This window comes from Phoenix dactylifera, unplaced genomic scaffold (genome assembly GCF_009389715.1).
Source record: "Phoenix dactylifera cultivar Barhee BC4 unplaced genomic scaffold, palm_55x_up_171113_PBpolish2nd_filt_p 000447F, whole genome shotgun sequence".
Classification (NCBI taxonomy): domain Eukaryota; kingdom Viridiplantae; phylum Streptophyta; class Magnoliopsida; order Arecales; family Arecaceae; genus Phoenix; species Phoenix dactylifera.
The window spans coordinates 296,654-324,622 of NW_024067879.1; the positions used below are offsets into that span (position 1 = coordinate 296,654).

General features: G+C 37.8%; 2 protein-coding genes across 2 annotated transcripts; one reads left to right on the forward strand and one right to left on the reverse strand.

The window, feature by feature from the left end:
• Positions 1–3,010: 3,010 nt before the first annotated feature.
• On the reverse strand, positions 3,011–3,847 carry LOC103722817. Its single transcript, XM_008813508.2, has one exon. It carries the CDS (start codon positions 3,845–3,847, stop codon positions 3,011–3,013), a length of 837 nt encoding a protein of 278 aa, XP_008811730.2.
• Positions 3,848–5,907: 2,060 nt separating this feature from the next.
• On the forward strand, positions 5,908–27,673 carry LOC103722808 (protein NAR1). Its single transcript, XM_039118927.1, has 11 exons — positions 5,908–6,176; positions 7,125–7,207; positions 12,740–12,893; positions 14,296–14,482; positions 17,721–17,847; positions 18,720–18,897; positions 18,977–19,026; positions 19,406–19,577; positions 19,668–19,794; positions 19,920–20,011; positions 27,200–27,673. Exons 1-11 carry the CDS (start codon positions 6,060–6,062, stop codon positions 27,350–27,352), a joined length of 1,440 nt encoding a protein of 479 aa, XP_038974855.1. The 5' UTR covers positions 5,908–6,059; the 3' UTR covers positions 27,353–27,673.
• The last annotated feature ends 296 nt before the right edge of the window (positions 27,674–27,969 follow it).

Consider the following 27,969-nt stretch of genomic DNA (forward strand, 5'->3'; position numbering starts at 1 on the left):
TCTGCAGGTCAGTCATGAACTCATGGGCAATGAGGATATTATCAGAAATAGACCGTCCTCCAATAAAGGCTCCCTGCTCAGGACATATAATCCTAGGTAGGATGTCTCTCACTCTCTGAACCAATACCTTTGCCATCACCTTATACAATGTAGTACCTAAGCTGATCAGTCGGTAGTGGCTCGGCTCCACCGGGTCTTGTCTCTTCGGGATCAATGTGATGAAGATCCGCCTCCACTCCTCAAGCATCGACACAAATACAAAGAACTGCTGAATCGCCACTAGCACCTCCTGTCTGACAATGTGCCAATACCTCCTGAAAAAAAGTGGGGGAAAGCCATCTGGCCCCGGGGCTTTGTCCTCACCCAAGAACCAGAGAGCTTCCTGAATCTTTGTATCTGACACTGGTCTGATCAAGGCATCATTCTCATCCCTGGATACGTGCTTCTCAGGGGCCGACCCCCATGTACTGCCACTCATGCTCCCTGACTCGATCCATCTAGCACGAAAGAACTTCTCCATAACCCTCCTCACAACATCCATGTCCTCTGATACCTGTCCACTACTGTTCCGTATCCTGCGGATCATGTTCTGCTGTCTCCGGATGATGGTCAACTGGTGAAAAACTTCATATTCCGATCACCCTCTCTGATCCACTGAACTCTTGACTTCTGCTCCAGAACACCTCCTACTGACTCAGTAGAGAATGATGCATAGCCAGTAGCCCTCTGAGCTCACCCTGGTCACCCTCAGCTAATCCCCAATCTTTATGCTCAATGGCCTATAGTCTGGTAATGGAATGCTTCTACTTCCTCTATTCTCCTGAATAGATCCCCCACCTCCTCCTTGTTCCACCTAATCAGTCGGCGTCTGGTCAACTTCAACTTTCAAGTCACCCTGTACATTATATTCCCTCGAACTGGGCGAGCGTCAAGCCTCTCTCACCACTTCCCACGACCGCGGGTAGGATAGCCAAACCTTCTCAAAATGAAATGGGCTATGAGACTAAAAGGAGTGCGAGGTACTCATTAGTACAGGGCTATGGTTTGAGGCAATCTTGGGCAAGTGTCGCACCCAATAATCTGGAAACTTTCGAATCCACCTAGTCGAGGCGAAGACACGATCGATCTGCTGCCAGACTCGTGCCCGCCGGCCCCACCCTAGTCGATTATTGCACCAGGTAAACCTCAGGCTGGTAAAACCGAGGTCAGCTAGCCCATTGGACTGAATAAAGTCATGAAATTCTCTAACCTCAATTTTGTTGGTGAAAGGCTTTCCACCACACTTCTCCTCCGGACCATCGATACATTTGAAGTCCCCCGCAATCAATACCGGATGCCCTAGTTGAAAACGGGAGGTGGCCTCCTCCCATAACACCCTCCTCTTTCTGTACTCTATGCTCGCATAGACAACCAATAGCACCCATGGAGCCCCACTATCCTCTGAAATTACGAAAGCCACCTAACTGCATCTGTGAAACACATCGATGATGCACGATCCCAACCTTTGCATGACCATAATGCCTCCGAACAAACCCTATGACTCCACCGCATATGTCCCCATGATCTCGGAATAGCCCCGCCTGGCCACTCCAAACTAGCTCCCAACAACCTCGTTTCAAACAGAATACAAATATCAGGGTCATGCAGGCTAACCAACCTTCGAAAAGCCGACCTAAAGGACAGTTTCCCCGCCCTTGGCAATTCCAAAGTAGAACTTTCATTGAGAAGGTTGTGGGGTTGCCGGCTGGGTCGTAGTCTCGTCCCGTGACCCACCTCCAGTAGTTGGATTCACTTCCATCCCCTTCCCCTGCCGTGCCATGATTTCCTTCATTTGATTCACAACCTCTTCATGAGCCGGCTCATTGGGAGTCTCCCCACTGTTCACTGCATCCCGTGCCACAGCAAGACCTTGAGGGCATGCCTGTCCACTGAACATTGTAGACCCCAGGGAGCGTGCCCGGTCCACCCCATGCCACAGGCCCCAGATGTTCCAGTTGTCCCTCTCGGTCTGTACAGACGTGGATAGATCCCGGTTCCCCCTGCCCTGGGAGTCGGTTGACATCCAGGATTTTAGTCGTCTGCCTCCTTCTCGCTACCCCCTTGGTCGTGCCCAGACCACAAGCTGTAGAAATCACCGCCGGAGCACCGCCATGGCCGTTCGCCGCTGCCGTCGATGAGCCTGACACGGTCAACTCTTCGCAAGTGCGTCGTCCCCGCTGAACTGCCGGATCCGCCGAGACTCGTTGGCGTTCTCCATCTCCCGCACCGCCTCGTTCGTCTGCTCCCCGGGTACATGCACCCTCCATGATGGCTGGCGATAGACTTCGGCTCCGGAAGCGGCGCCATTCACCGGGTATTGCCGGGACCCTCCCCACTGGCCTGAGGAGGTTGCTGGCGGGCGGGCATCCAATGGCTCCTTCCTCTTCCAGTGTTTCGTTGGACTTCTGGCCCTTTTCAGCGGGCCAGGTCCGCCAAGTTTGCCGACTTGGGCTGGATCCGCCGTTCGCCCCGTGGGTCTGGGCCGGCTTCGATTAGACGGCCCGGCCCTCAAATGGCGCAACACTGGCTGGGCTTGGGCGCTGGCCCATGCTGGGGCCCTTGATGGGCTTGGGCCTCGAGTTGACGGCCCGGCCTTGGGAGCCCACAGGTCGATTCTGACTCGGGGCCAACCTGTCTGACTAACTCGTCGTCTTCTTCGTGGGCAACCTAGAACTGCCTTCCCCTCCATTCTTCGCCGGGCAATCTTCTTGGGCTTCTGCCAGCCCGCAATGTCCGGCGAAGATATAGGAAAGCTCGGACCGGCAGCTACCGGGTTTGGCTCCGCTTCCTTCTGACTCGCCTCTTGGGTTGACTCGGAAGCAGGCTCAATCATCTTCTTCCTCCCTGCACCCCATTTAACAGCTCTGCCCCTCTGCCATCGAGCCCGGGACGTGAGCATCCAGGGGCCGAAGCCACCTTGCGCCCCAACACCTAGCTCCACTGACGAACCCCCCTTCGTACCATTGTCTCCCTAGACAGTCATTGTGGCAGCCGCGCGGCCCTTCTCCCGGTGAAGCGGGCACTCTCCGTCTTGATGCCCCAACCGAGCACACCGAAAGCCTAGCCCCAGCAGGTCTTTGTAGACGAAGACCTGCCAGAACTTCTTCTTCCCCCCTAAGACAAAGGCACCGGGTACCAAAGGGAGGAGGACATTGATCTCCACCTTCGTCTGGGCATAGCCGATGCACCGGCGTTCACTAGTAGAGCCATTAAAATTTAGTGGTTGCCCTGCCTCTGCAAGTATCGACATTATAGTCGTCTTATCCCAGTACTCCATAGGGAGCTTAGGCAGCCGGACCCAGACCACCGTCCGACTGACAATGTGGGTGCCCGGGTTGAAATCGGGCAGCCACTTCTCCATTGCCAAAAGCTGGCCCGCCACCAACCACGGGCCAACCCCCATCGTAACCTCCCGATCATCCTCCGAGCCGAACCGAAGGGTCATGAGCCCGTTTGCCATTGGGAAAGCTTCAATCGGAGCCTTTAACTTGTTCCGGGTTTGAAGATCTCGTGCAACCAACTCTGCTAGGACATGCCGCCCTAGACTCCTCACGATGACGACCCTTCCCTCCCACTCCGTCCGGGCCTGCTCCAGTCGCTCCAATGGAACCACTACCACCTGAGAGAACCACCGTTCCAGGTCCGCCAACTCCTCCACACTAAGGTTGGAAATAGGACATTTCCGGCTGCACTGATCTCCCCTGCGCCACCGCAGACCACGTCGGAACCGACACTGCAACCCCTGCACTGGAACCGACCGTTGGCTCCGATCAGCACCCCTTGGCTTACCAAGCCCGGGATCTCCCATCGATCCATCCACCTAGTGCTCAATAGAATGCCCCTTCACCGCATGATCCTTGATGCAGCGCAACAGCTGGACTGGGAGAATCCTTCTTTGACAAGATAGATACAACCCCTATCTTACAATAATACTCTCTTCTTGGACGAAAAACAATAGTTGATGTAATGCAAAATATTAATGTTCGCTGGTACATGCAATTGCTAATGTTGGAAAAAACAGAAACAAACAAATACAAACGGTGGAAACAGAGATCGACTTATAGGCTTCTTTAGAAATTCAGGAAATACTATACAATTGATAGAATACATACCAAAACAGGACTATATTGGTCGGCATTTATCTCCATAAATTAGTTATGAATTCATAGAAAAACCCACACTGCTCAACAATTTAAACAAGAAAAGTGATTCCAAGTATGAATTATTAATCTCCATAGCCATCACACCTCGCCGCCAGCACCCCACCGCTACCATTGTCTTCAGCACACATCTATCACCATCTTCGTTGCCTCTAATATCTTATCACTCGACATCATTATTGTCGCTATCACTACACCATCACCACTATTATCGTCATCTTCATCATTTGTGTATATACATACATACATACATACATACATATATATACACACATACATGCATATATACATACATATATACATACATACATACATATACATATATATATATATATATATACACACACACACACATACATACATCCATACATACACACACACACACATACACACATATATATATACACATATATATATATATACATACATACATACATATACATACATACATATATATACATACATACAAACATACATATACATACATACATACACACACACATATATATATATATATATATATATATATATCTATATATATATATATATATATATATCTATATATATATATATATATATATATATATATCTACAACTAACCTATTTGGTATTCCATAGAAACTAAAATCACTGACAATATAATACCAAAACTACATCTAATATATTCCTCAAAAATAAATTTAGTAATCATATAAAAATATATTATATTAAATTATTAATATATTTATTATTAGTATATTCTAATCAAAATATATTTATTAATCATATAAATTATTAATCCTATAAAATTATATTAATTGTTATTATAGAATTAATATTTCTATTTATACTTATAATATATTATTATTTTAATATTAATATTAATTTTGTTTAAAAAAAGGTAAATAGAAGTAATATATTAATAATTTCATAATATAAACATAAAGTGCAAAAATATATTTCTATTATAATTTAAAAATATAATTGAATAATAATATAATTTATAGTATATTATAATATAATATATCATAAATACGATATATGTAATACAAATATATATAATATATAACATTGACATAATATATTAATGGTATATTGATAATTTCATTTTTTTTTTTTTTTTGCTAGACTTGGGGTCATTTTTGTTCCAAAATTTCAATCTAAGATCACTCCTCAAGGATGACCTTGAATGCCCATTCTCGAGGATGGATTTTCATTACTGGATTAGAATATGATTTGAAAAACAGTGATAATTTGGGATCATCGTCATATTTGTCATCTCTACTCATATTACTCTTGATTTTGGGATGATCGTCTGATGCGAAACACCCTCTAAAGGCCTCTAAACTCCCAGCCTCATAACCTAAAACCCAAAAATGGACCCTAACATTTGGTCTCAATTGTTAAGAGGATTATGAAAGAAAAATGTGATTCGTATTGGAATTGGTGCTTCACATACAACCCCATCTTGTTTTGAATCGAGCGCATCAACTCACCAATCTATCAAGCCAATGGCTAGGAGCTCCTTTTTGGTACCATGGTGTAGTTGGGATCCATAGCATTATTTCCTACGTAGGCTTGAGATATATTAGTCCTGGATTGGTTCCAGGTTTAGTGGAGTCGGCAAACAAACCGACATGATGACCGCCTTTATGCGCCGCTGGCAATTGGCCCGCGCGGTAGGGCCCGCGCTGGGAAGGAATTTTGGCACCACAGACTTCGCGAAAACCGCCTTTGCGTTTATCCTCGTCTCTCTTTACTGTCTCTCGCCTTCGTTCGCTTCCCCCAATCCCGAAACCCTAACCCAAGCCCTGAACCTAGCTCTAGATATTGTTTTAGTTCCGGATTTGAATTCAGGAAGGAAGAATTTGGGAGGCCGAGATGTCGGAGAAATTCTCGCCGGCGCTGCGGCTGGCTGATCTCAATGACTTCATCGCGCCGTCGCAGGACTGCATCGTTTCGCTCAAGGCGATGAAGTCGAAGCACGAAAAAGAAAAGGTACATGGTCGAAATTAGTTTCCTTTGGAATTAATCACGGTCTTGAAGTAAAAATGCGATTTTGATGCTTTTACTGTTTTTATCCGTTAATTTCTGTATGGATTCTGAGGAATATCAGGGTTTTAATGCTTCGTCGTTACTCTGAATTATGCAGTAGAGAATTAGGTCTCGGTGGATTGAATTTTCTCTGGCAGTTGATATTTTTCCCGAGAACTGAATTTAATATTTAATGGTTTTCGCACTTTTGCTTTGGTCTTGGGGAACAACTTTTTTTTTTTTTGTAAAAAAAAAAAACTTATTGGTGGATTGATAGTAGTAGTTAGCATTATGTTATATGGGGATTCTTTGAAAAATTATTTCAACTCAATACTTGACAAGTGCTTCATGTTGACAGTTTTTAATTTTTGCAAGATTTTATTTTGAAAATTCAAGTCAATTCCTACTAACAATGACATGGTAACAGATTATTGGAAATTTAACCTGTTTTTATATTGAGATTCACCGGTGTATCTTTCCTAGGTTGACATTCATACTGATGTCTGGACATCTGTAAAATAAATCAGAGATGATTTTGTTAAGGAATGAATAACTTTTGATGAAACACCATAAAAGGAGGGAATCTTAGGAATATTTGAATACAAGTAGAAGGAGGGGATTAGAAGACAACTTTAATTTTTGATGTCTTTATCTTAAATGAAATCAATAGCATGGTAGTGTCATGAAATTGACCTCATATTACCGTAGATTTTTACTTATTTGATTGACTTTTAGCATTGGAGCAAGTTGATATTTGCTGGATCCATCTCACCATGATTAGATCTGCAAATAGTTTCTTCAGATCGTTCAAACAATTGCTTGCTTGTTTCTTTTTCTTTTTTTTTTGTATTTTTGAAAGAGCATCTTAAGGTCTTATGTTCTCCAGTTTACTATCCTTGTTATTGTTTGCAGAACCAGGAGAAAGTCAAAGCTGTAAGCAAACCATCACAAACTGAAGCAGTCAAGATTTCGCTGAAAGATTGCTTGGCATGCAGGTACAATTTTTTTCTTTTCTTAGCTGTTGGTATTTTCAGGGTAGCTGTGATGTTTATTTGGCATTATTATAATAGATATCGAAAAGTGAAGAAAAAATGATTAAGAAGCGAATGATGTATGTGTGCTATTGTAATTCATACTTGAGGAACAAAGTTCGAGTGATTACACCTCTCACAAGTCATAAAATCATTATACCAAGTTTGTTGGACAGGATAGGGGTTGTTTGTGTACACAATTTCCATACATTCAGAGGCAGGAGGGGGGGCATGGCTCCTCATAGTCCCTGAATTTTTTGTGTATTGAGATGCAGCCCCCTTCTAAATAAGTTTGTCGCTATTATTGGTCCTGCATTCAATTTTGTTCCAATAAAAGCCAGTTCCTAAAATATTACCCAATTAACTCTAAGGTCTAAAATCTTTGGCTCATATCAATCTAATCAAAAAAAGGAAAGAGAGAGAGTTTACTTAATCTCAATTCAAAATTCCAATAAATCATCCATGCAAATTTTCCTAAATCTCTGTACTCCCTCTCTGGCTTCTCTCTTTCTTCAGCACCTTCTCCCATATCTTTTTTTGTCTTGCATGCTTTTGTGCTTACATCACAGTATAACTACACTCTATTTGTAGTAAAATGCTCCCCTTTGATTTACTCTTAAACAAGTGAGTAGGAAAAGAGAATAAAGAACAGTATTTAAGTTAAATCAGGTGTTTATTTATCAAAAAATGATATAAACAGCTCATGTTGATTGGATTACAACCAGCCACTGGATGCACCTTCCTTTGAAATATGGTGTGCATCATAAGATTTACATGGCTCTCCTTATCAAATAGAAAATAAAGAGAAAGCATGGAATCTACCAAAACATGCAAGAAGTCTTCTCTCGCTGGGGAAAATCTCCCAACACTAATAAATAGACTAAGGCATAATAGTTGCTCCTCTTTGCAAAATTTTCTCCACCAATTGCATGGGTTCAAAATCAAAGGTGACTTATCTAAATAAGATGGTGCCATTTTGGATTATTTATTTGTTTGTATTGGTGTTGTAGAGTTTGATAATTTACAAATATCTTACAAGTCAACTATGGTTTTGGTGGACGATGGACTTGATGAGTTTGGTGATTTTTAATGTACTTATTTGCTTGTATAGTGTTGCAGAGTTTGATTTTATATACACACACATATGCATATATTTGTGTGTGTGTCTATGTGTTAAAAACTTTCCGATTCTCAAAATACCACTCTCTTAGAATGTCTATAATAATATTTTAAAAAATTAAAATTTAGAAAATTTTCATTTTTAAAAATACCCGGAAGGTGAGAAACAACATTAAGATGTGCACCTCTGCATAGGATGTTGAGTACATTCTCTAGCACTATGAACAACAATGGGAAGATTTAAATCCGAGGAGTCACTAAAGTAACATTTTCACTGGATATGAGTGTTGAAGAAGTAGGAAAAAATCAGACTTTCCTGGAGCCAGCTCTGGGGATTTTGACAGATCTTGATCATTAACTAACAGGCTTCTTATTCCTTCTTTGATAGACAATCACCTCTTTCGGTTCATTCTTATCTGTTGCAGGCATAAAGTCATCAAGATTAACTTAACCTCAGTTTCTTTTGATAACTAGACTTGTCAAGAATAGGAGAAGAGGATGTATGATCAGGATGAAATGAATGATAAATAATAAAATAGAAACAGGAGGAATTAAAAATGCTCTTACATCCAAGATTCTGAGGAGAATTAAAATATGACTTAGACTCATAGAACAAAGGCAAGCAAAACTCCCGGGATGAAGAGAAAAGGAAAACAAATTGGGATCAAGAATAGATAATGGAGTCTTCATGTCCAACACCGTAGATCACATTCTGTTAATCACATGGGCTGCTGTAAGCACTACATCCGACCACAACTTCTCAGGCAGCTTGTGTTGAAACAACAATGCCCTTACTGTCTCTAATAAATGTTTATTCTTTTTCCCTGCAACACTGTTTTGTTGAGGGGTTGAGACACAGGAAGGTTGATGTATCACATCCTCATGACCTCACCATCAAGAAATATGTTCAGAGTTCTTTCGAAGTATTCTCTCGCTCTCTGTCCTTACGACTTATATTTCTCTACAAAATTGTGTTTGCACTATCTTGCAAAAATTCTAAGCACTATGTGGTCTTCATCCGTGCTTTTCGTCATAAAAATCCAGATATATCTTGCCAATAATCAATCAAGCTAATGAAATATCTATAGCGATCCACTGAACAATGCATGAAGGGGCGCAGACATCTGAATGAACCAGGTTGAAAAAACAAGTAACTTTATTTATTGAAGGAGGATAAGTTGTTCTTCATTGTTTTGCCTACTGGAAAACAAGACATTGAAACTTTCATGAGAAACAATACAAGAAATAAAATTTACTTATCTTCATTGTTTTTCCTACCGGCATGACATTGAAACTTTCATGAGAAACAATACAACAATAAAATTTTCAAAGAACTAAATGACAAATGTCATAGTCTACCATGCCAAAGATAAAAACCTTGGCTATAGCATCCTTTTCCCTAAAGCTACTAGTACTGGATCGAAAAGCAGAGGTGACATCTCCATCAAGGATGTAAAGCCCTCCAGCTTCATGACCATGCTCAATTGTTCTCTTCGTTCGTCGATCCTAGAAAACACAATGAGTAGGAAAGAAGGTTACAATGCAATTCAAGTTTTTAATAAGGTGACTAACCAAAAGCAAATTGGTATAAAAGGCAGGAACATGAGGAACCGAGTGTAAGGTAATATCTTTTCTAATTTTAATGTTCCCCCCTTTTCAAAAACTGTAGAAGGGGATCTCTTTGCAATTCTAAGTACTGAATACAAGTAACAACTTTACAGATTTTGATGTTTCAATTTCCAAAACCCGTAGAAAGGGATCCATCAGCAATTCTAACTTTTTTCATCCTATACTAAGGAATAAGAGGAAAACATGGATTCACATATGATTACTGGCTCCTGAGTTAATTATTCAAGATGCACTAGCGGAAAACTGACAAGAGACTAAGGCAGTAGATGTACCTGATTTAGCAAGCATAGTGGAACCAGTAGCGTTGAGGCGAGTAAGAAGTTGTTTAACTACCTCATCAAAGGAGAGATCCGTACCGATACAAAGAGTAGAGTCTATCTTGCAGGAGACTGAGAATTAGTGGAAGAGTCTACAGGATGTCCCTCTACACATGACCAGTAGCGGCTTGTGGTTTCTTCCTTGAAGTCCCTTCTCCGTACCATGCTTGAGATGAGGATATTTCACTCAACAAATGCTCTCTACATTTTTTTTTCTTGCCATAGTGAGTGTAATACAAAATTTTCTCTGGAACTTAAGTCTTTTGCTCCCTCCCTTAGGAATTGCAGAATGTTCAAGGACAGCAATAAGAAGCATCAGGATTCATCTTTCTTTCTTCACTCTTCACTAAGGAAAAAATTTTGATCTAGAGTTCAAAACATTCTCTTTTCTTGTCAAATCTTCTAACTCCTTCAAACCCATATTCAAGCCAGCCAAAAATTTAAAAGTCCTCTCTTCAATCTGCTTCTGGCATATCTCACCGTCTGCAGTATCTTTCTGATTCAGTTGTGAATGTTAAACTAGTTCCTCCCAAAGACCTTGAAGGGTTGCATAATAAGTTGAAACTGACATCTCTCCCTGTCTGAAATTTGCTACATCTTGCTCGAGATGATAAACCTTGGCAGTATTCTTTCTTTGTGAATTAGTTGATCTTACTCCATATCTTGAATATTGTATCTAGAAAAGCCACAGTCATCATGGAGTTGAACAGCCAAGACATTACTTGGGCGTTCTCTTTTTCTCACTAAAAGTTACCTCTCATCATCAGTTTTTTCCCGGGTTTCTTGGTAGCACCTATTATAGGCCCCCACAACCCCTGATGAATTATAAAAAGTTTGACAGCCAAACTTTGGTAGGTGTAATAAGCTGATTAGGGTTCTGAAACAAAACCCCAAACTTTGGTGCTTTTCTGTCTCTGGAACTCACTTTTGATTCGCTAATTGTAGACATCTTCAATTCAAGACTGGATTAATAGAGGGAAATACGAGACCTGCGGCTGCAAGCTATCATTCTGAATCTGAAACACCAATCTGATCTCCACAAGTAACCTTGAGAAACGACCTTCTGTTTTACTTTTTTGTTTTACTAGAATCAGTGTACCTGCAGCCAGTATAGATCTATTCTCAGTTGGATCTCAAGAAAATGCCCCTCTCTGTCAAGATCTAATGTAGATATGCATAGCTATTCCTACTGGAATGTAGATTTGATCTAGATCTGCATTAACTATCCCTCCTGGAGGCTTCTCCTTGGCTCCTTCAACCAAAGCAACTCAAAATAAGGCTTCTTCTAATTCATAATCAGCACAAAGGAATCTTTCTTTTCTTGCTATTAAATATGAGGATAATGAAGAAAAAGAATGGAAGCACAGGAAGTAGAACCCAAGATCTGAATCACTGCTCTGATACCATATTGCAGTAATCAGAACTTTGTATATGTGATAAGAAGACAAGAAGAGATGAAAGAAGGCAAGAAGAGAAGAGAACAGGAAAAAATATTGGAAGAACCAACCAAACAAAATTGGGGTCTGCTGCCCCTTTCCTACAAGATGTGCAAATTACAATAATGCCCTTATGGTGATTCTATGTTTCTATAAAAGCAAGAGGAGCAAATAAATTTTTATCAGGAGGTTAGGCATTCCGAGCAGGAAAAAAGAGGGTGAGTGTTGTTGGGGGGGGGGGGGGGGGGGGGGGGGGGGGGGGGGGGGGGGTGGCTGTTGCAGGGTGTTTGAGGTGGCTAAGGCTGCCTACAGCTTGAGGCAAAGAGAGGGTCAATAAGCTCAAGAATGTTATGTGCCTCCTTTCAGTTATTTTTTTGGTGGGGCTTGATGAAAGAGTATGTCACCTGAGGTGATGTAAATGTTGATCGGTGACACCTGATTTTGCATAGACAAACAGTGTTTTTGTAAGGAAATAACATTAGAATTGCAATTACATTAAGAGATTTAATTAAAAGTTTCGTACGCCACATAAAACGTGATATTGATATAACTATATGTGGTTTAGGATACAACACGTTGCCTTATCTTTGTTTGTGATGTTATTAGAATTTTCTCGTCTTCCTCTATTTTTGAACTTGCATGCTGATATTTGGTTAAAAATCACATAAAATTACATGTGTGTTTAAAAATTGCTCCACTATCAGATCTTGGCGGTCACTATGGTAGTATTGTTTTCTTGTATTAAAAATTGCACTGTCACATCTTGGCAGTCTCTATGATGATATTGTTTTCTTGTAGCAATTTTTGTGTCTCCTCCTCAAATTGCGGAATTCTCAGATCTTGGCTTTGATATTTTGGATTGTCTAATTTTGATAGCATACAGTAAGATATTGATGCATGAATTCATGTGGAATTGAAAATTTCTTCTGTGTGGTAACATAAACATGCAGTTTGTGTGGTTAGTGAATTAGAATAAGCCATTTATGATTTTGCAGTGGTTGCATTACTTCAGCAGAAACCATTATGCTCGAGAAACAAAGTTTAGATGAGTTTCTGTCTCAAGTCAATTCAGAGAAGGCTGTTGTTGTTTCTGTTTCCCCTCAATCAAGAGCATCATTAGCTGCTTACTTTGGTCTTTCGCCAGCTCAGGTAGCAATCCTATTCTTGGTTATTACCCTTTAGTTTATTGTACTTTGTGTTTCAAGCGTCATGTCATTCTTTTGTTCTGTGTTTCATTTCGGTAAGCATCTTATTAAAGCATAACAAAGGCACCAAGTGATCATTATCCGTAAAAAATCAACTGTCCGCAAAGTGTATATGGAAAGAGTTCTGCAGAGTGCACATTTTCAGTGTAAGTACCAAGACCAAGGGAGAAGGAAGATTGATTCATTAAATTAATATAGTAGCTCCAAGAAGGCGCCAGGATTGAGTTTTAATAAGGAATTATTTTCATAATTATAAAATTCTTGAGGACAACTAATGAAGATAAAGAGCAAGATTATGTGATCGTGCTGTCTCCTTAGATGGTTGCTACTAACCTTCAGTTCAATTGCTTGAGGAACTGATTTGTTGCAGGTTATGAAGCATGATTTTACAATTTCCATATTATAATTTTATGATTTTGTTCATTCACTAGGGTTAAAAAATTAAAATTGCGACCTCAAGATAGTTACAACTGATGAAGGCAGTGATCTGGGTCGAGAGGCTCTTCATATATATCATTTTGGGACTCCAAAAAAGTATTCAGAGCTCAAACTATGGGTTGTGACTTGATCAAGTATGTCACTTGTTCCTGATGAAGTCCATGGTGATTTGACCATGAAAAATCATTCTAAATTTATCTGACTAATGCTGATGGAAGTCAAGGGATGCTAGGTAGGTAGGCTCTAACATCTCATGCCTAGCCGCTTCACTTAATTGGCCTGTGTCAATTGGATGGAAAGGTAAACTGGCACCTCCAGCTCTTTAAGTAAGATAGTGTATAATTCCTAAAATACCCTCATTCTCTATGAGTAACATCAACCTTCGGCATTCTGGTTTCAGATTTCATCTTGAGAGAGCGATGTGGTAATGGGGTCCTTAAGAACGGGAAAACTCTTTCTGGAATTAAACTTTTGTGAATTTTTTGAATTCCACATGTTTTATTCATTTATTTGGATTCCATTGAGGAAAATCATTATAAAAAAAGATTGAACCCTGTCTAAACTGTGACTTAAATCAAGGGTTGAAGTACCCTTGAAGTACCTAAATCAAGGGTTGAAGTACCGGTTCGGACATATCTATTAGACCTGTACTACAGATTTTTGTAGCAAAGGGGAAAAAATCAAAGTACTGATTTATTCAGGAGAAAAAAGATCTACTATTCAGTTCATATGTTAGAATAATGACAGAATATTTCAACCTTTGCAGATTTACGAATGTGTAACTTAGTCTTTTTTAGAAGGTGAGGTAGCTTTCTTAAATGCCACTCTTTCCTTTGCAAGTTATCTATGTAATAGTGGCATTTTTCTTCTTATCAGTCATAAAGCTAATTTTTTAGATAAATTTACAGGTTCTCAGAAAGCTCACTGCATTGTTCAAGTCTTTGGGAGTTAAAGCCGTGTTTGATACAAGTTGCAGTCGAGATTTATCCCTCATGGAATCATGTAATGAATTTATTTCACGGTACAAACAGCATGCCTCGACTGATGGCAGAGAAAATAGATCAATCTTTCCCATGCTTTCATCTGCATGTCCAGGTAAAATTTTCCTTTCTTTTTGATTTTCCTGGAAAATAAAAAAGTTTTATTGAGGTAGTTGGTACCCCCTTTTCTTCACATTATAAACTTATGTTATATGAGAACATTGCACACTAAACAGGTTTGGTTGTAATGGATCCATGTGATATCTGAATACAAAGTTAATAATGCTTATGGTGTGAACCAATTAAGGATTGCTAGATCGAAATATGAAGTTATTTAATTATCAGATTTGGTTCCAATTAAGGATCCATCAACAATGAGATGCTTTGCTACCAATGTATCCACAAGTAAAAAAGAAAAACAGAAGAAACTTGATGGACAGCAAGATTATGCTCATTCTTGAACCTGACAGTGCAATCTCCCTTGTCCTCCCCTTGCTACAGGATTTAGTGAATAATTGCTTTCTAATAACCATTAATAATTTGTTATCCTATATCATCTGGGAGAAGAGGATAAACGGTATCGGAAGAGATTGTCTGAGACAGAAAGTTACTGAGTGCGGGTGCATGGAGAGGGGATACAAAACGCTACACAATCAAAGGGAGGGAACTCAAACTTTCCTGTTTATTTTGATGAGAGGATAAAAGAGTGGATACTACAGATGCACAAGGGGGAGTCCAGGAATTTAGGGTCTTTTGTCTTGGGAGGCAACCTTACATATAATTTTTCTATAATTTTCAGTTTATATACAACAATTAGTTATTGATAAGTCTACTCTTAGTACATATAGAAACATGAGGGGATTTGGTTATGGTTGCTTAGTTCTGATCGAAACTTACTGTTGAAAGGAAATTTCTTTGACCATTTCAAACTTTGTGTTTGATCTTCTTTTACTGAGCTTGATTAAGGGCATGGTGGTGTCATTAGGCATTTTTATCCTTAAGTGATGGATTCTATTTTGTCTTGGTTTGTTCCCATGATAACAGTTCTTCTGGATCTGCTTGTCTAGTTTGTTTACTTTGTTCATCTATATATGAAGTTGAAGAAAAGTATTGATCTTGGCAGTATCCAATCTCTTCAACTTTGAAGAATGTTTGACTAACTAGAAATCTATCTTACGTACCTTTAGCTTCCCTTTATGGTGTGGTCTCTATTTGCCAGGCAGCTTGCTGTTGTACTAGTTGTATTTGTGCTGGAAGAGATCTCCTGCAAAGGACATTGTATTTTATGATACCTACCTTCCCCTCTCCGGAAAAAAGAAAAAAAAAAATCTGAATCTGATCTAGCCCCATCTGGTGTAAGTACTACCTGGAACTCACTCAGAGCCTCATGGGCTGCCAGGCTTTCTATCATTTATATGTGTCTATCTCTGCTCATGAGATTGGGTCAGAGTAGTGTCCAGATTTTTCCCCCTTCGCATCACTGTGATTAAAAAGCTACAAACAACTTTACAACCAGCTAAATATAGAGTTCCATCATCCGTCAACACTTTGAGTCAATCACCTTGTGATGGAGGCAGGGTTCTGTAACACTGACTCCTCGTTTGGTATTTAATGTTTCTTTGCTAAACCCTTAAAGCTGCCAAAGAGCTATCCATCATGAGAAAAGCATATTCTGCTCATAAACATTTGTCCTGCTAGATGGTCAATTGCACACTTAATTTACTTTAGTTTTTTGCTTGTAGAAAACATGTTAGCCATATTTACTATGTTAGCAATTAAGGCACAACTGGCTGGAACTATGTGGTGGCACGGATGGTTGTTGTCAAGTGTGTAAACGTATTGGAGGTAAAAAAGATGCTCTGACCACCAGATCTGGTTAATCTTGTTCCCTATTTATTACAACAGGTTGAAGTTAAATTTGATCCAAGTCCCACACATTTTAGCATGCATAATAAGCAATTGTCTTTGCAAAGACTTCAACAGTACACTGATTGGTGGAGTGTGTGTAAAGTGTCTATTCAAAAACATCATTCTTGTTAATATGGATAATTTTAGAACTCAACACCAAGTAAGTTGATTTAAGAAAAAGTTGGCAGACATGTTGGGTGTTAAACTTTTACCTTTAAGGTTGTAACTGTAATTGTGGAGAAGTGTTATGATCTTATTTGAGTATTTATATTCTTAGCCTCTATCTGTTTAACATCTTGGTAGGAAAATGACTGAGTCTGAAAAGTTTAACTAGATATGGACGGAGCTGGGATTCTTTGTCTGTAGCATCTTATTCATTAGACTGGGCCAGTGCATGATAGTTCCATTAATTCGGTCATCAGGGCTACGAGCTGTTCCTTCAGGGTATTTTGTTGATTGCTTTGCAGCTCTAAGTTTGATCATTTATCTTTTCCATAGTTCCATTAGCATCAAAGCATTTTCTTCATCAGGAGTTGTTCAATGCATCTGTATTTTGATATTATTCAGTAACTTTTGCAGGTAGATCAGTTAGTAGAACAATCTTTTGTAAGCTAGGATGGATACAAAGCTGACACTAATCATTGGTTTTGGGAAAGGTTGGATGTTGCTTGTATTTGATGGATATATATAAGACTATGATCTGCTTGAACGAAAGGATGGCAACGTAGCACCCTTAAAATATGGAAAAAAACAAAATCATAATGTGGACATCAAGAATCTTCTGTACAATAGGAGAAGTGCACAGCAGTGAAACCAAGAAGACTGACCATGCTACCAAGTCAATTCATCGGCAGTCTGCAGGCTAACTGTAATTAATTGTTTTCATTTTTTTCTATTAGTGCCTCTCATATCTTCTTTTGTCTTTTAGGCTTGTGCTTTTTTAGACTTTTGTCAATTGAATGAACTTGGTCAACAGTAAAGGAAATTGGCTGTAGTTATCATACTTTCTTTCTCTTTTCCGTTCTCTGTTGAACAAGTAGAACCACTTTGGGTGTTTAAAGAACCCTCTTTTTCCAAAAATCATAATTGTCAAACTATTGCTAACAATCAAACAAAATATTGCTACTAGAGTGATTGACCCAAAATGCTTGCATGCCAAAAGTCATGTAAAAAATCATGCAATTTGGAGACCTCTAAATTACATGATTTTTTGTGGGTAAGCGGTTTAGAGATATTAGATCACATCCAACAACGTGGACCATCGATGTGGAAACTCTATCATCACCTAACTGGATCTAGTGGAGATCCACTTGAGTGTCGCCAAGTCAATCTCTCTCTCTCTCTCTCTCTCTATCTATCTATCTATATGTGTGTGTTTCATGTGTTTACTTTATATATATCATGTGTATACCATTGAATAATCAAATAGAATTTCCTGCATGCAGGTTGGATATGTTATGCTGAGAAGACACTTGGATCTTATATCTTACCTTATATTTCATCAGTGAAGAGTCCTCAACAAGCAATTGGGACTGCTATCAAGCATCATGTCGTCCAACAAATGGGTCTCACGTACGCTTTTTATTTACTCTATTTTTAGATAATGGCTTGTCTTCTTATCAAGAGATTTTAATCTTGCTATGAATGTAACTTAAAGTTGGAAGGTTGAGAAGTCCATTTCCTTGTTTAGGCATTTTAAGTGCATGCAGCCATGGTGAAGCTCCCCATTGTTCCCTTGGATTTGGCAGGAGTTTAGAGAGTAATAAAGAAAGAAATAGGCTAATTTTGATTTGTAGACCTAATTCATATCCGAGGCACAGATTGTTTGTGAAAGAGCCAAATTTTGGTAAACAGTCTTCTTCTTCTGTTCACGTATCAACATATATGACATCTTAAAAACCTGTCATTTCAGCTCCTTTACATATTATAAGATTTGCAGCATACTTAATTAGATGTAAGCATAATTAGTTCCCGTCCAACTTTTTCCTTGTTTTATGTTAAAAAGACAAAGGTTATAACTATCATATGTGCGATTTTTTTTTAAGTTACATTTCGATGATTCTGTCCAATCTGGAACATGTCGTCTTGCAACAATCCTATCTAGGGTCGTTATTTTGGAGCTTGTGGTTCTTTTATAATTGACAAATGTTGTAAAATATTTTGGTTGTATTATATTGTTCTATGATTTTAGTCCGGACCATGGTGGTTATAGTGGGCATAATTTATAGCGGACTGGTAGGTGACCGGTAGCCTGTAGGCTACCACGCATACTGAGTGGTTGTATCAAGCAATGCACCAACACCTGGTTTGGCTTGTACCAGTCAGGTGTCAGTACAGGTGCTAAAACCGATACTTAAAACCTTGATATTTTCATGTGACAATATAACGGTGTTTCCATTCGTTTGTTTACTTCTCTTTCACTTGATACAACTTATGTACTGCAGGCCGGACAAAGTCTATCATGTGACAGTTATGCCTTGTTATGATAAAAAGCTTGAAGCTGCTAGGGATGATTTTTTATTTTCAATGAATTATGGAGAAAATGGTCATGATGGTTCTGAGATGAAGATCGCAGAGGTAGACTCAGTGTTGACATCAGGAGAAATGTTAGACTTAATACAGGTAATTATAATCTTTCTAAATCTTCTTTTACTAGGATTTATTATGATTTCTTAACATAATGCGCTTCTCATTGCATCAGTCAAAATCAATCGATTTCAAGGCTTTGGAAGAAGCTCCTCTGGATAGACTGTAAGGCTCTTGTATGCTCCTGAATGCTCTTGATGCCTTTTCTGGTATTATTAGTGTATATATATTAGACAATTTTCTGTAGAAAGCTGCTTCTGCGATCATGTACTGAACCACTTCAGCTGATTGCTCATTTGTTGCTAAAATGGATTTTTGTAGATCTTTAATTGAAGCATATATCTCTGTAGCATACACTGCCAACTTTTGTAATAACTCATTAGCACATTTATGTAAATTCTAGACCCTTGCTCACGTTAAAGATATTAAAACTCGTCATGCATTCTAGAAACACTAATCCTGTACTGCAAGAGCTCCTGACATTAATGAGGATGGTGCTTAACAGTCAAATGGATATAATAAACTGCAGTAATTTGTACAATAGGTTAACAAATGTTGATGAAGAAGGGCATCTTTATGGGGTTTCTGGTGGCTCTGGAGGGTATGCAGAAACAGTTTTTCGCCATGCTGCTAAAACACTCTTTGGGAAAGAAATTGAGGAACCACTTGAGTTCAGGAGTGTGCGCAATTCAGACTTCAGGGAGGTGTCCTTAGAAGTAAGGACTGACTATCATATTGCCTGAATATGATAAAAATTTATATTTACAAGTTCTTGCTTAATGCCAATTGAGTTATGCTATTTGCAGGTGGAAGGAAAAACTGTATTGAAATTTGCACTTTGCTATGGATTCCGAAACCTGCAGAACATTGTAAGGAAAATTAAGATTGGGAAATGTGATTATCACTTTCTTGAAGTTATGGCATGCCCTTCAGGTAAAATCACACTACAAGCTACACACTATAAGCTACTTTTTCCCCTTTTTTCTGTCCTTTTTGAGGAATGGAAGTAATGTAGCAAGTATTATTGTCTGTGGTTTTTCTTTCCTTTTTTTTTTAAGGCTGCCTGAATGGGGGAGGTCAAATAAAACCAAAGATAGATCAGTCTGCCAAAGATCTGATTCCACTGTTGGAAAATGTGTATAAGCAAGATGTAAGTCTTCATCCCAAAGTGCTCTTACTTTGTAGGAATGATGGCAATGCTTATCCTTTTATGATTGCTTATACTCTTGCCTTCCATTTATATATTTTTTAAGCAAATATGATGCTATAGATGCTTCTGAACATGTTTTGGTTTTTGTACAATGAATTTGCTTATTGGTTGTTTTCTTGATATCCATTTTATTTCTCCATTGTCATTGCTTGTAGCTACTTCCGCCAATGAAAATAATATTCTTTTAGTGTGGATATGCACATGCTGGATGAACATATGAAATATTTACCATGACCACTGTAGTTATGGGAGATGGGGAAGGACTGTTGAAGGGCTATTTCAAAGTAGCATAGTAGTGGACAAAATATTTAAGATGCGATGCTATTTTTGGAAAAAAACCTAAATTTAAGTTGATTATAGATCCAAGTTGACATTTCAAAGTAGCATAGTAGCGGACAAAATGTTTAAGAACTGGTGCTATTTTTGAAAAAAATAACTAAATTTAAGTTGATTATAGATCCAAGTTGATTTCAAACTACACCAAATCAATATTCAATAAGTCAAATTTAAGCTTGATTTACTCAAAGATTGATATACTAGTGCCAAAGGCCATACTCTAATATCACTGCGTTGATATGGTATCGGGACCTTCCCGATTGTTGGATGGTCCTGCATCTTGGTATTGTATAGGGACAGTTTTCTTTTTTTTCTTTTTTCTTTTTCAATTTTTCAAGTTGATTAGCTTAAACGACTTTTTATTGAATATTTGTTCGTTTTTTTCCATGTTTAAGTGGTTTTTGAGTTGTTTAGACTGGTGTATGGCATTAGTACTGGTATTGACACGTGTGGTTTCAATAATATTTAAAGAAATACCAACAACTATGAGTGAAACATTACTTAGCAGACATATTATGCATAATAGAACCATGAGTTCGAGTAAAATCATACAACTCGCCTCCAATCCGAAGTAGAGTGTCTGATACCTTGGATATTGCCCCATCCCTGCTGTTCATATAGTGTTTGTTACTGTTCTGATAAGCCTCCTGATACTATAGTTGATAGTATGCATGGTATGTGTCAGTTGTCAATTGCCTTTTTGTGAAAAGAATGAACTATTTTGGGATTAAACTCATAGAAGGAACTAATGCATTAAAGTGAAAGCATGGCATATGGGAAAAATGTAGTGGAAAATGATTGCCATGCTACAATATCAATATGGTGCATGCAAAAAAATTTATATCAATTCTCAATTAATCATGCAATGTAGAAATATACCTTACACAAATAGTTGAAATTTGCAAATTGTTGAGACGGATCTTGTAGTTGCACTCTTAACTGATGTTGAGGCACAATCTCCAACCCTTGTACCTATGCTAAGTCCCACTCGGATCCACTTGGAAGTGCTTTGAGAGAGTTTCTTCAAATCTTTATGTCGTCACACAAACTTGGGAGAGAATTCAAGAGAGTTCCAGAGAGAATAGAGGGGTTTTTTTTATTTTCAATTCGTCTTACCATGTGACCAGCCCCTTCTCCTTTTTTATAGAGGAGGGAGGGGTGCTATCCTTTCTTAATCCCCCTCTCCTCATACTAGGAGAGGAATTAAGGGGACGCATGCCCCACAAAAGATGGTGCCCCCTCCCTTTTTCATGTATTTCATTCTCTTACTAGGAGAGGAATTACATAAGTCACTCACATTAGTAAGACAACCCCACTCTCTCTTCAGTCCAACTAAGAGAAAATTATTGGGCGTGGCTCCACTAAAAGCCTGCTAAACCGTTGAATTAAATAAATCATGGGCCTGTTGATTTCTAAAACCAATATAGGGCCCAAAACACTCAGTAATATGGATCTGTGCAATGACAAAACCCAACGAATATCTTATGTCTTGTGAACTCAATTATTCTCATCTAGCAGTCCAATTAATCAATTGAGCTATCCCTACAATTTCTGCAAGATTAAATTGATTAGGCTGGATCTATGTGCACAACTAAGGATCTCATCAAGTTGCATGCGCAATTTCGTAGTAAGCTGAATCAACTAGAGTACATGGAGCTGCACTAGTAGGCCACGTTTTGGGATTCTAATCAAAGGGCACTAGCTGTATGATTAATCAACACGATTAATTGGACCTATCACATCACATATGACCCTAACATGTAACATGCTAAGTCACCCGGGAATATAGTGGTGCGACGTTCCCCAAGTGAGATATAATCCTCCATGTAATAGCACATTCATTAGCAACTTTGTCATTCCGTTATAACCAATAACTCAGGTTGGTCCTCAGGGAAAAACATCAATTGTTGAACCCATCACCAACAAGCATCTATTGGGCTTATAAATCGATGAAATATTGGAGAAATAATTTCTTAAAATTATTTGAGGTACAATGTCTGATTTATATGCAAAATAAACTATAATCAAAACACTTTTGGCAAACAATCGGTTGATTTATTCTTGCAATCTTTGACCGAATAAGTTATTCCCCCCTTGCATGTAATAGATCCCTTGTTGGGCATCTCACATGACCTTAATAAAAATCTTGTACACCCAATAAGCCACCATACACAAACTCACAACATGGCTTGCGTAGTCTGGTGACTTAACTCATGCTGGTTCACATGGATTCCTTAGGTGAAAGGATATGGAAAGGCTATGAGGAGAATATTTTCACTCTTGACAATGTCGTTTCAATTAGACATGTTCTCAAACTAGCCAAACAATGTGATGTGATAACCAGGTGTTGACATGGAGTATCCACTTCAACTACCGAGAAAAGTTGCCACCATCTAATGGTCATTATTGACTATCAGCAACCATATACATAAGTCTCACAACCTCATCCCATGCTCTCTTTCAGTTGATCAATTAATCAACTGTCTCCTATATTCTTCCTATGGATCATAGGTATTGTAGGTAACAAAAAGACATCCCATGCTTTCATAATTTTCCTAAATATTTACACGAATAAAATAAATGAACTTTATTAGTCTAAAAAATGTATCTTATACAAAAACCTGTCTTGCCAATTCCAACTTAATATCCTAATAAAATATTTAATGATTCAATTTTCACTTTTGGTGGGCTTTTCAAATCGGATATCCATACCATTGATCATAATTTGTACCACCAAAATTTCTATCATACATTTTTCTATTCTCCAATATATGACACTAAATGGGTAAAGAACTGGATGGATTAACAGTATGGTATGATTTTGTGCTATGGTCTAAGCATCAGAGTCTATTAAATTATGATCTACCATGTTTCAAGATGCTAGATAATTATCGATGGTGTGGATTGTCAATTTGTATGTTTTATTATGTAGTTTGGCATACTGGTATAATTAGTATTTTTGATCTTTGAACCAACTTTGACTCGATGCTTAGGTTAGAGATTTGCAAATATTATAGTTGATGAAACATATTTGATCAACATTGTCTTTGATTGGGATGGTGGTCATTAAATTTTGTATCAAAGTGTTAATATTTAGTGCATGTCCAATTGAAATTATAGTGTGATTAGGTAATATGTTTCTTTTGAAATGTAATTTATTTTTTGTTTTAGTTTTCTAATCCCTTACTGTTCTTTTGATTTATCTCTAACTTTCTAGTTAATATTTCTATACCTTTACAAGAACTAGCTATTTGTGACCAATTTGTTTTGAACTGAATATTAACTTGTCATTGACTCGTTTAATTAGGAAGCGAGTCAAACACTAACAACAATTTGGAGTTTGAAAATAAATGATCTGAAAACAAGCCAGCCTAGCTTGCTTGTTTTCAGCCGTATATAGCTTAAGTTATAAATTTATAAAAGATATTATGTTATACAACTTACTAGTTACTTGTAAATAAAATTGTTTAAATTCTTGTTAAATATTGATAAGATTTATCTGAAAGCGATATACAAGTGTACAACCATTGTACCTTAATCCAATGATTTAAATACATGTAAGGATTGGCACCATTAAATTGTGAATTAATTGCTCACTTTCGGGGGCATGTGGAGGAAGCCCACCTTTAATATGATGCCATAGCTGCTGCCTTTACCATTCTCCTCTCCATTGCATATGTCCTCTTTGGTTCTATCCAAATTGAGACATCCCTCCTACCATCCTTTCCTCTCTTGCTCAAAGACTCACTGTCATCACCCTCCAAATTACCATGGCCTTATCAATTCTTCGACTTATTGAAGGCTTATTGCAGAAGATATGCTGGCCACGGTGGACTTGATGACTTTGGCCATGTTCGGGGGAGCTTTTGGAGGGCCAAAAAGCACTTTCTGGCCCTCCAAAAGCACTTTTAGATGAAATATGAGTGCTTGGTAAAAATTTCGAAAAGCTGTTTTAGCTTTTCCAGAAAGCTAAAAACAGCTTTTCGGGAGAAGCTACATTTTGGAGCTTTCCGAAAAAGTACTTTTAGGCTCGGTTGGAAAGCTATTTTTTTGACCAAAATATCCGTGATAAAATATAACAATTACACAAAATGTCTCTTTATCTTCTAAAAATCTGCTAGAAAATTTATTACAGAGATAAATGGTTATTAGGAGGATGAAAAATTAATTTACACTAATAATTATAATAGTTTATACCTTTATTATTGTATTATACTATAAATATAATACTATATTACATTATATCATAATACATTAATATATTATGCTAAATAATTTAATATTATGTTATATTATGAAAAATTAATTTACGCTAATAATTATAATATTTTATACATTTATTATTACATTATACTATAAATATAATATTATATTACATTATATTATAATGCATTGATATGTTATGTTAAATAATTTAATATTATATTAAATTATTATGTTATAGTATGCAATATTATCTTACTATTTTATAATAATATTATATTACATTCTAGTAATATTATACTATATCGTATATTTATGTATTAATACATATAATATTTTATTATGCTCTGTTGTATAATACTATGTAATATCTTTTATGGTCATTCTGTCATACCAAAAGTGCTTTCTCAGTTTGTTTACCAAACACAGGTTAAAGTGCCAGCACTTTAGAAATGTAGTTACCAAACAGTAAACAACTTTTTATAAAAATTTTACTTCAGAAAGCTCTACTTTCAAAAGCTCTACTTCTAAAAGCTCTACTGCCAACAGCTCCTCCAGAGTAGGACCTTTGTTGGTGCGCAGTAGGACTAAAAATGGATCGGTTATAGATCGGAATATATGATCCATATCCGTATCCATATTTTTCAATGAATATGAATCAGATATTTACCATATCCATATTTGTTCTAAAAGGATATGGATATAAGTCAGGTAGTTATATTGTATATATTCTCTATACTAATATAGATATAAGTTGGATATTTTTTTGGATGTAAATCAGATTTTAAGTAGATTTAAATAATGAAAATCAATAGAAACGACAGTCGTAAAAGATAGGTATGAAATCTAAAATAGCAGTTGTACATGATGCACAACTAATTAGTTAAGAGCAAGAATCACCGAACTGGTATCGGTAGGTGTACTGGTCGGCCGCCGGACCAGTTTGGTACCAGTTCAGACTAGTACAAACTAGTACGGTTCGGCCCAGTACGGGCTGGTACTGTTTTTTAATGCCGAACTAGACCGGTCATAGACCGAATCGGTTCGGTACGGGATGAACCGGCCGGTACGGGCCGGTTCAGCATTTCTTGGTTAAGAGTCTAAATTCTAGTTATTAAATTTTCGTGGAGACTGCCTGGAATATTGATCCAATTAGATTTGTATTAAAAATATATTAGAAATTAATTTTTGAAAAAAATATATGCAATATAAAAATAATCAAGCATTATCTATTTTATAGAAAACATGTAAAAGATTATGTATAGATGTAGAATATATTATATGTATTGATATTTTTAAATATTTTAAAAGTTTTCAAAATATCATAAGGGAAAAAATGAAATATTTTTTTATTATAGGGAAAGATTGATTTTTTTAAAAAATAATAAATAAATATGAAAAATGCTATTTTTATAATGTGAACAATTTTTTAAAGTCGTAAAATGAAAAGTCAATATAGAGAAAGAACAAATATTGTTTTGGGTAGTTGGCGGCTAACTCAAAAAATCTTGGTTCTTGCTAAGAGCGGTATTTTAGGTAATTCCTTTTTCTAGATATCCAGATCCAATCCAGAAAAAATTCAAAATCTGGATCCAGATCTGTATTCAGCAAAATTCATGAATGGGTATCTGAGTCCGGATCTGATTCAAATATTCCTATCCCAATCATCTTTGAACCAGATATAATGGATGTAGTTGGATAATATCCAATCCATTTTTAGCCCTAGTGCCCAACCCTCATCCTTGTTCTTCTCTCTCCATTTTCCATCTTGAATGTTCCTGTTCTCTCAACTCTCATTCCAAGCTTGAGTTGAGTTGACATTTATTCTGGAGTTGGGTAGTCCCAGTTCAGTCTGAGCTGGAACTGTTGCATTAAATTTTGAGCGGAGGTTGAGCCTGCCTCTGCTTGCTTGTGTTCAGTTTGTTATTGCTACTAATTTTAAACGATTTAACATGGTCCCCACAATGCAAGTGGCTTATGGAACTCTTATCAGTTGAAGTATGTATGAGAGAGTTATCTGCTAGCTGCACTCAAAATTCCAATGGTCTTTTTGATCATATGTTAATAACTACAATCTCTCTCTCTCTCTCTCTCTCTCTCTCTCTCTCTCTCTCTCTCTCTATCTCTATCTCTATCTCTTTCACAGGCACACATGCGACCGTCACTTTTCCTTCACAACAAATGTCAGCTGGTTATAATCGTATTTATTGCTACCTCTGATTTAAGCCTGTATTCGTTGCATGCCGACATAGTTCTTTAACCCATGATGCATATAGATGATGACTGGAACTTAAATTCTGGTGGTTTTTCTATGCCTGAACCTTCCAACTATGAAATGAAGATCCGAAGCGTGCCTTCTGATCGCCTACAAAAATAAATTACTGCTGGACTGAGTGATTAGACCTTTTAATATGTTAAATTTGTTTGAAATGCTTGATTTCAGCCATTTTTTACAGTATAGTTACTTCTCTTAATGAAGGTGATTAGACCTGGGTCTAACATTTCCTACATATATAAAGAAAATAAGAAAGAAAGAGGAGTCCCTTGTAATTGGCATGCTGTAATTATTCTGTTATATATGTATAACAGGTCTTAGTTGCCAACCCTTTTGATAATCCTGTTGTAAAGAGCTTGTATGATGAATGGCTCGAGCAACCTGGTTCAGACAAGGCCAAAAGATACATGCACACAGAATACCATCCAGTGGTGAAAAGTATTGCCTCGCAGTTGCACAACTGGTGAGGCCTTTTCTTTATCCATTGTTTCTGGCGCTTCATCACCATGCTAGGAGCTGATGCTCATACTTCATATCTGTGCACACCTCTATTCCATGGATATCAAACTCAGAAACAATAATTTTTTTTTTTTGGGAAACACTGTACGTTTTCATGTATAAATTTTGTTGTGATCTAATTGATGCTGTAAAATATATTTTGCAATCAAACATGTTATACCGTGATGCAAGAGAGACCAATTGTTCTTTACTGATGGTATACAGTATTGTTGAATATTGTCCAAGTTCCCGTTGATAATTGATATGTTTAATGAAATTTTTCATGCTTAGATACCTTCTACCACTACTGGCAACTTTTTTTTGGCAAGTTACGGCGCTGTTGAATATTGCCCTAGTTCCAATTGTTAGTTGATATGTTGTTTAATGAAATATTTCATGAAATATTTCATGCTTAAATAACTTGGACTGCTACTGGTGATCTTTTTCCTTTTCCTTCTCTTCTAGTTCTTGTATTGCTTGGTTCTACTAGTTGCTGGAGTAGTGTGTTGGCATATTAACTTGCACCATAGCTGAAGGTCTGAGAGAGCTGATAAATTTGACAGGGGTTGAATGAGCTGACTAATAT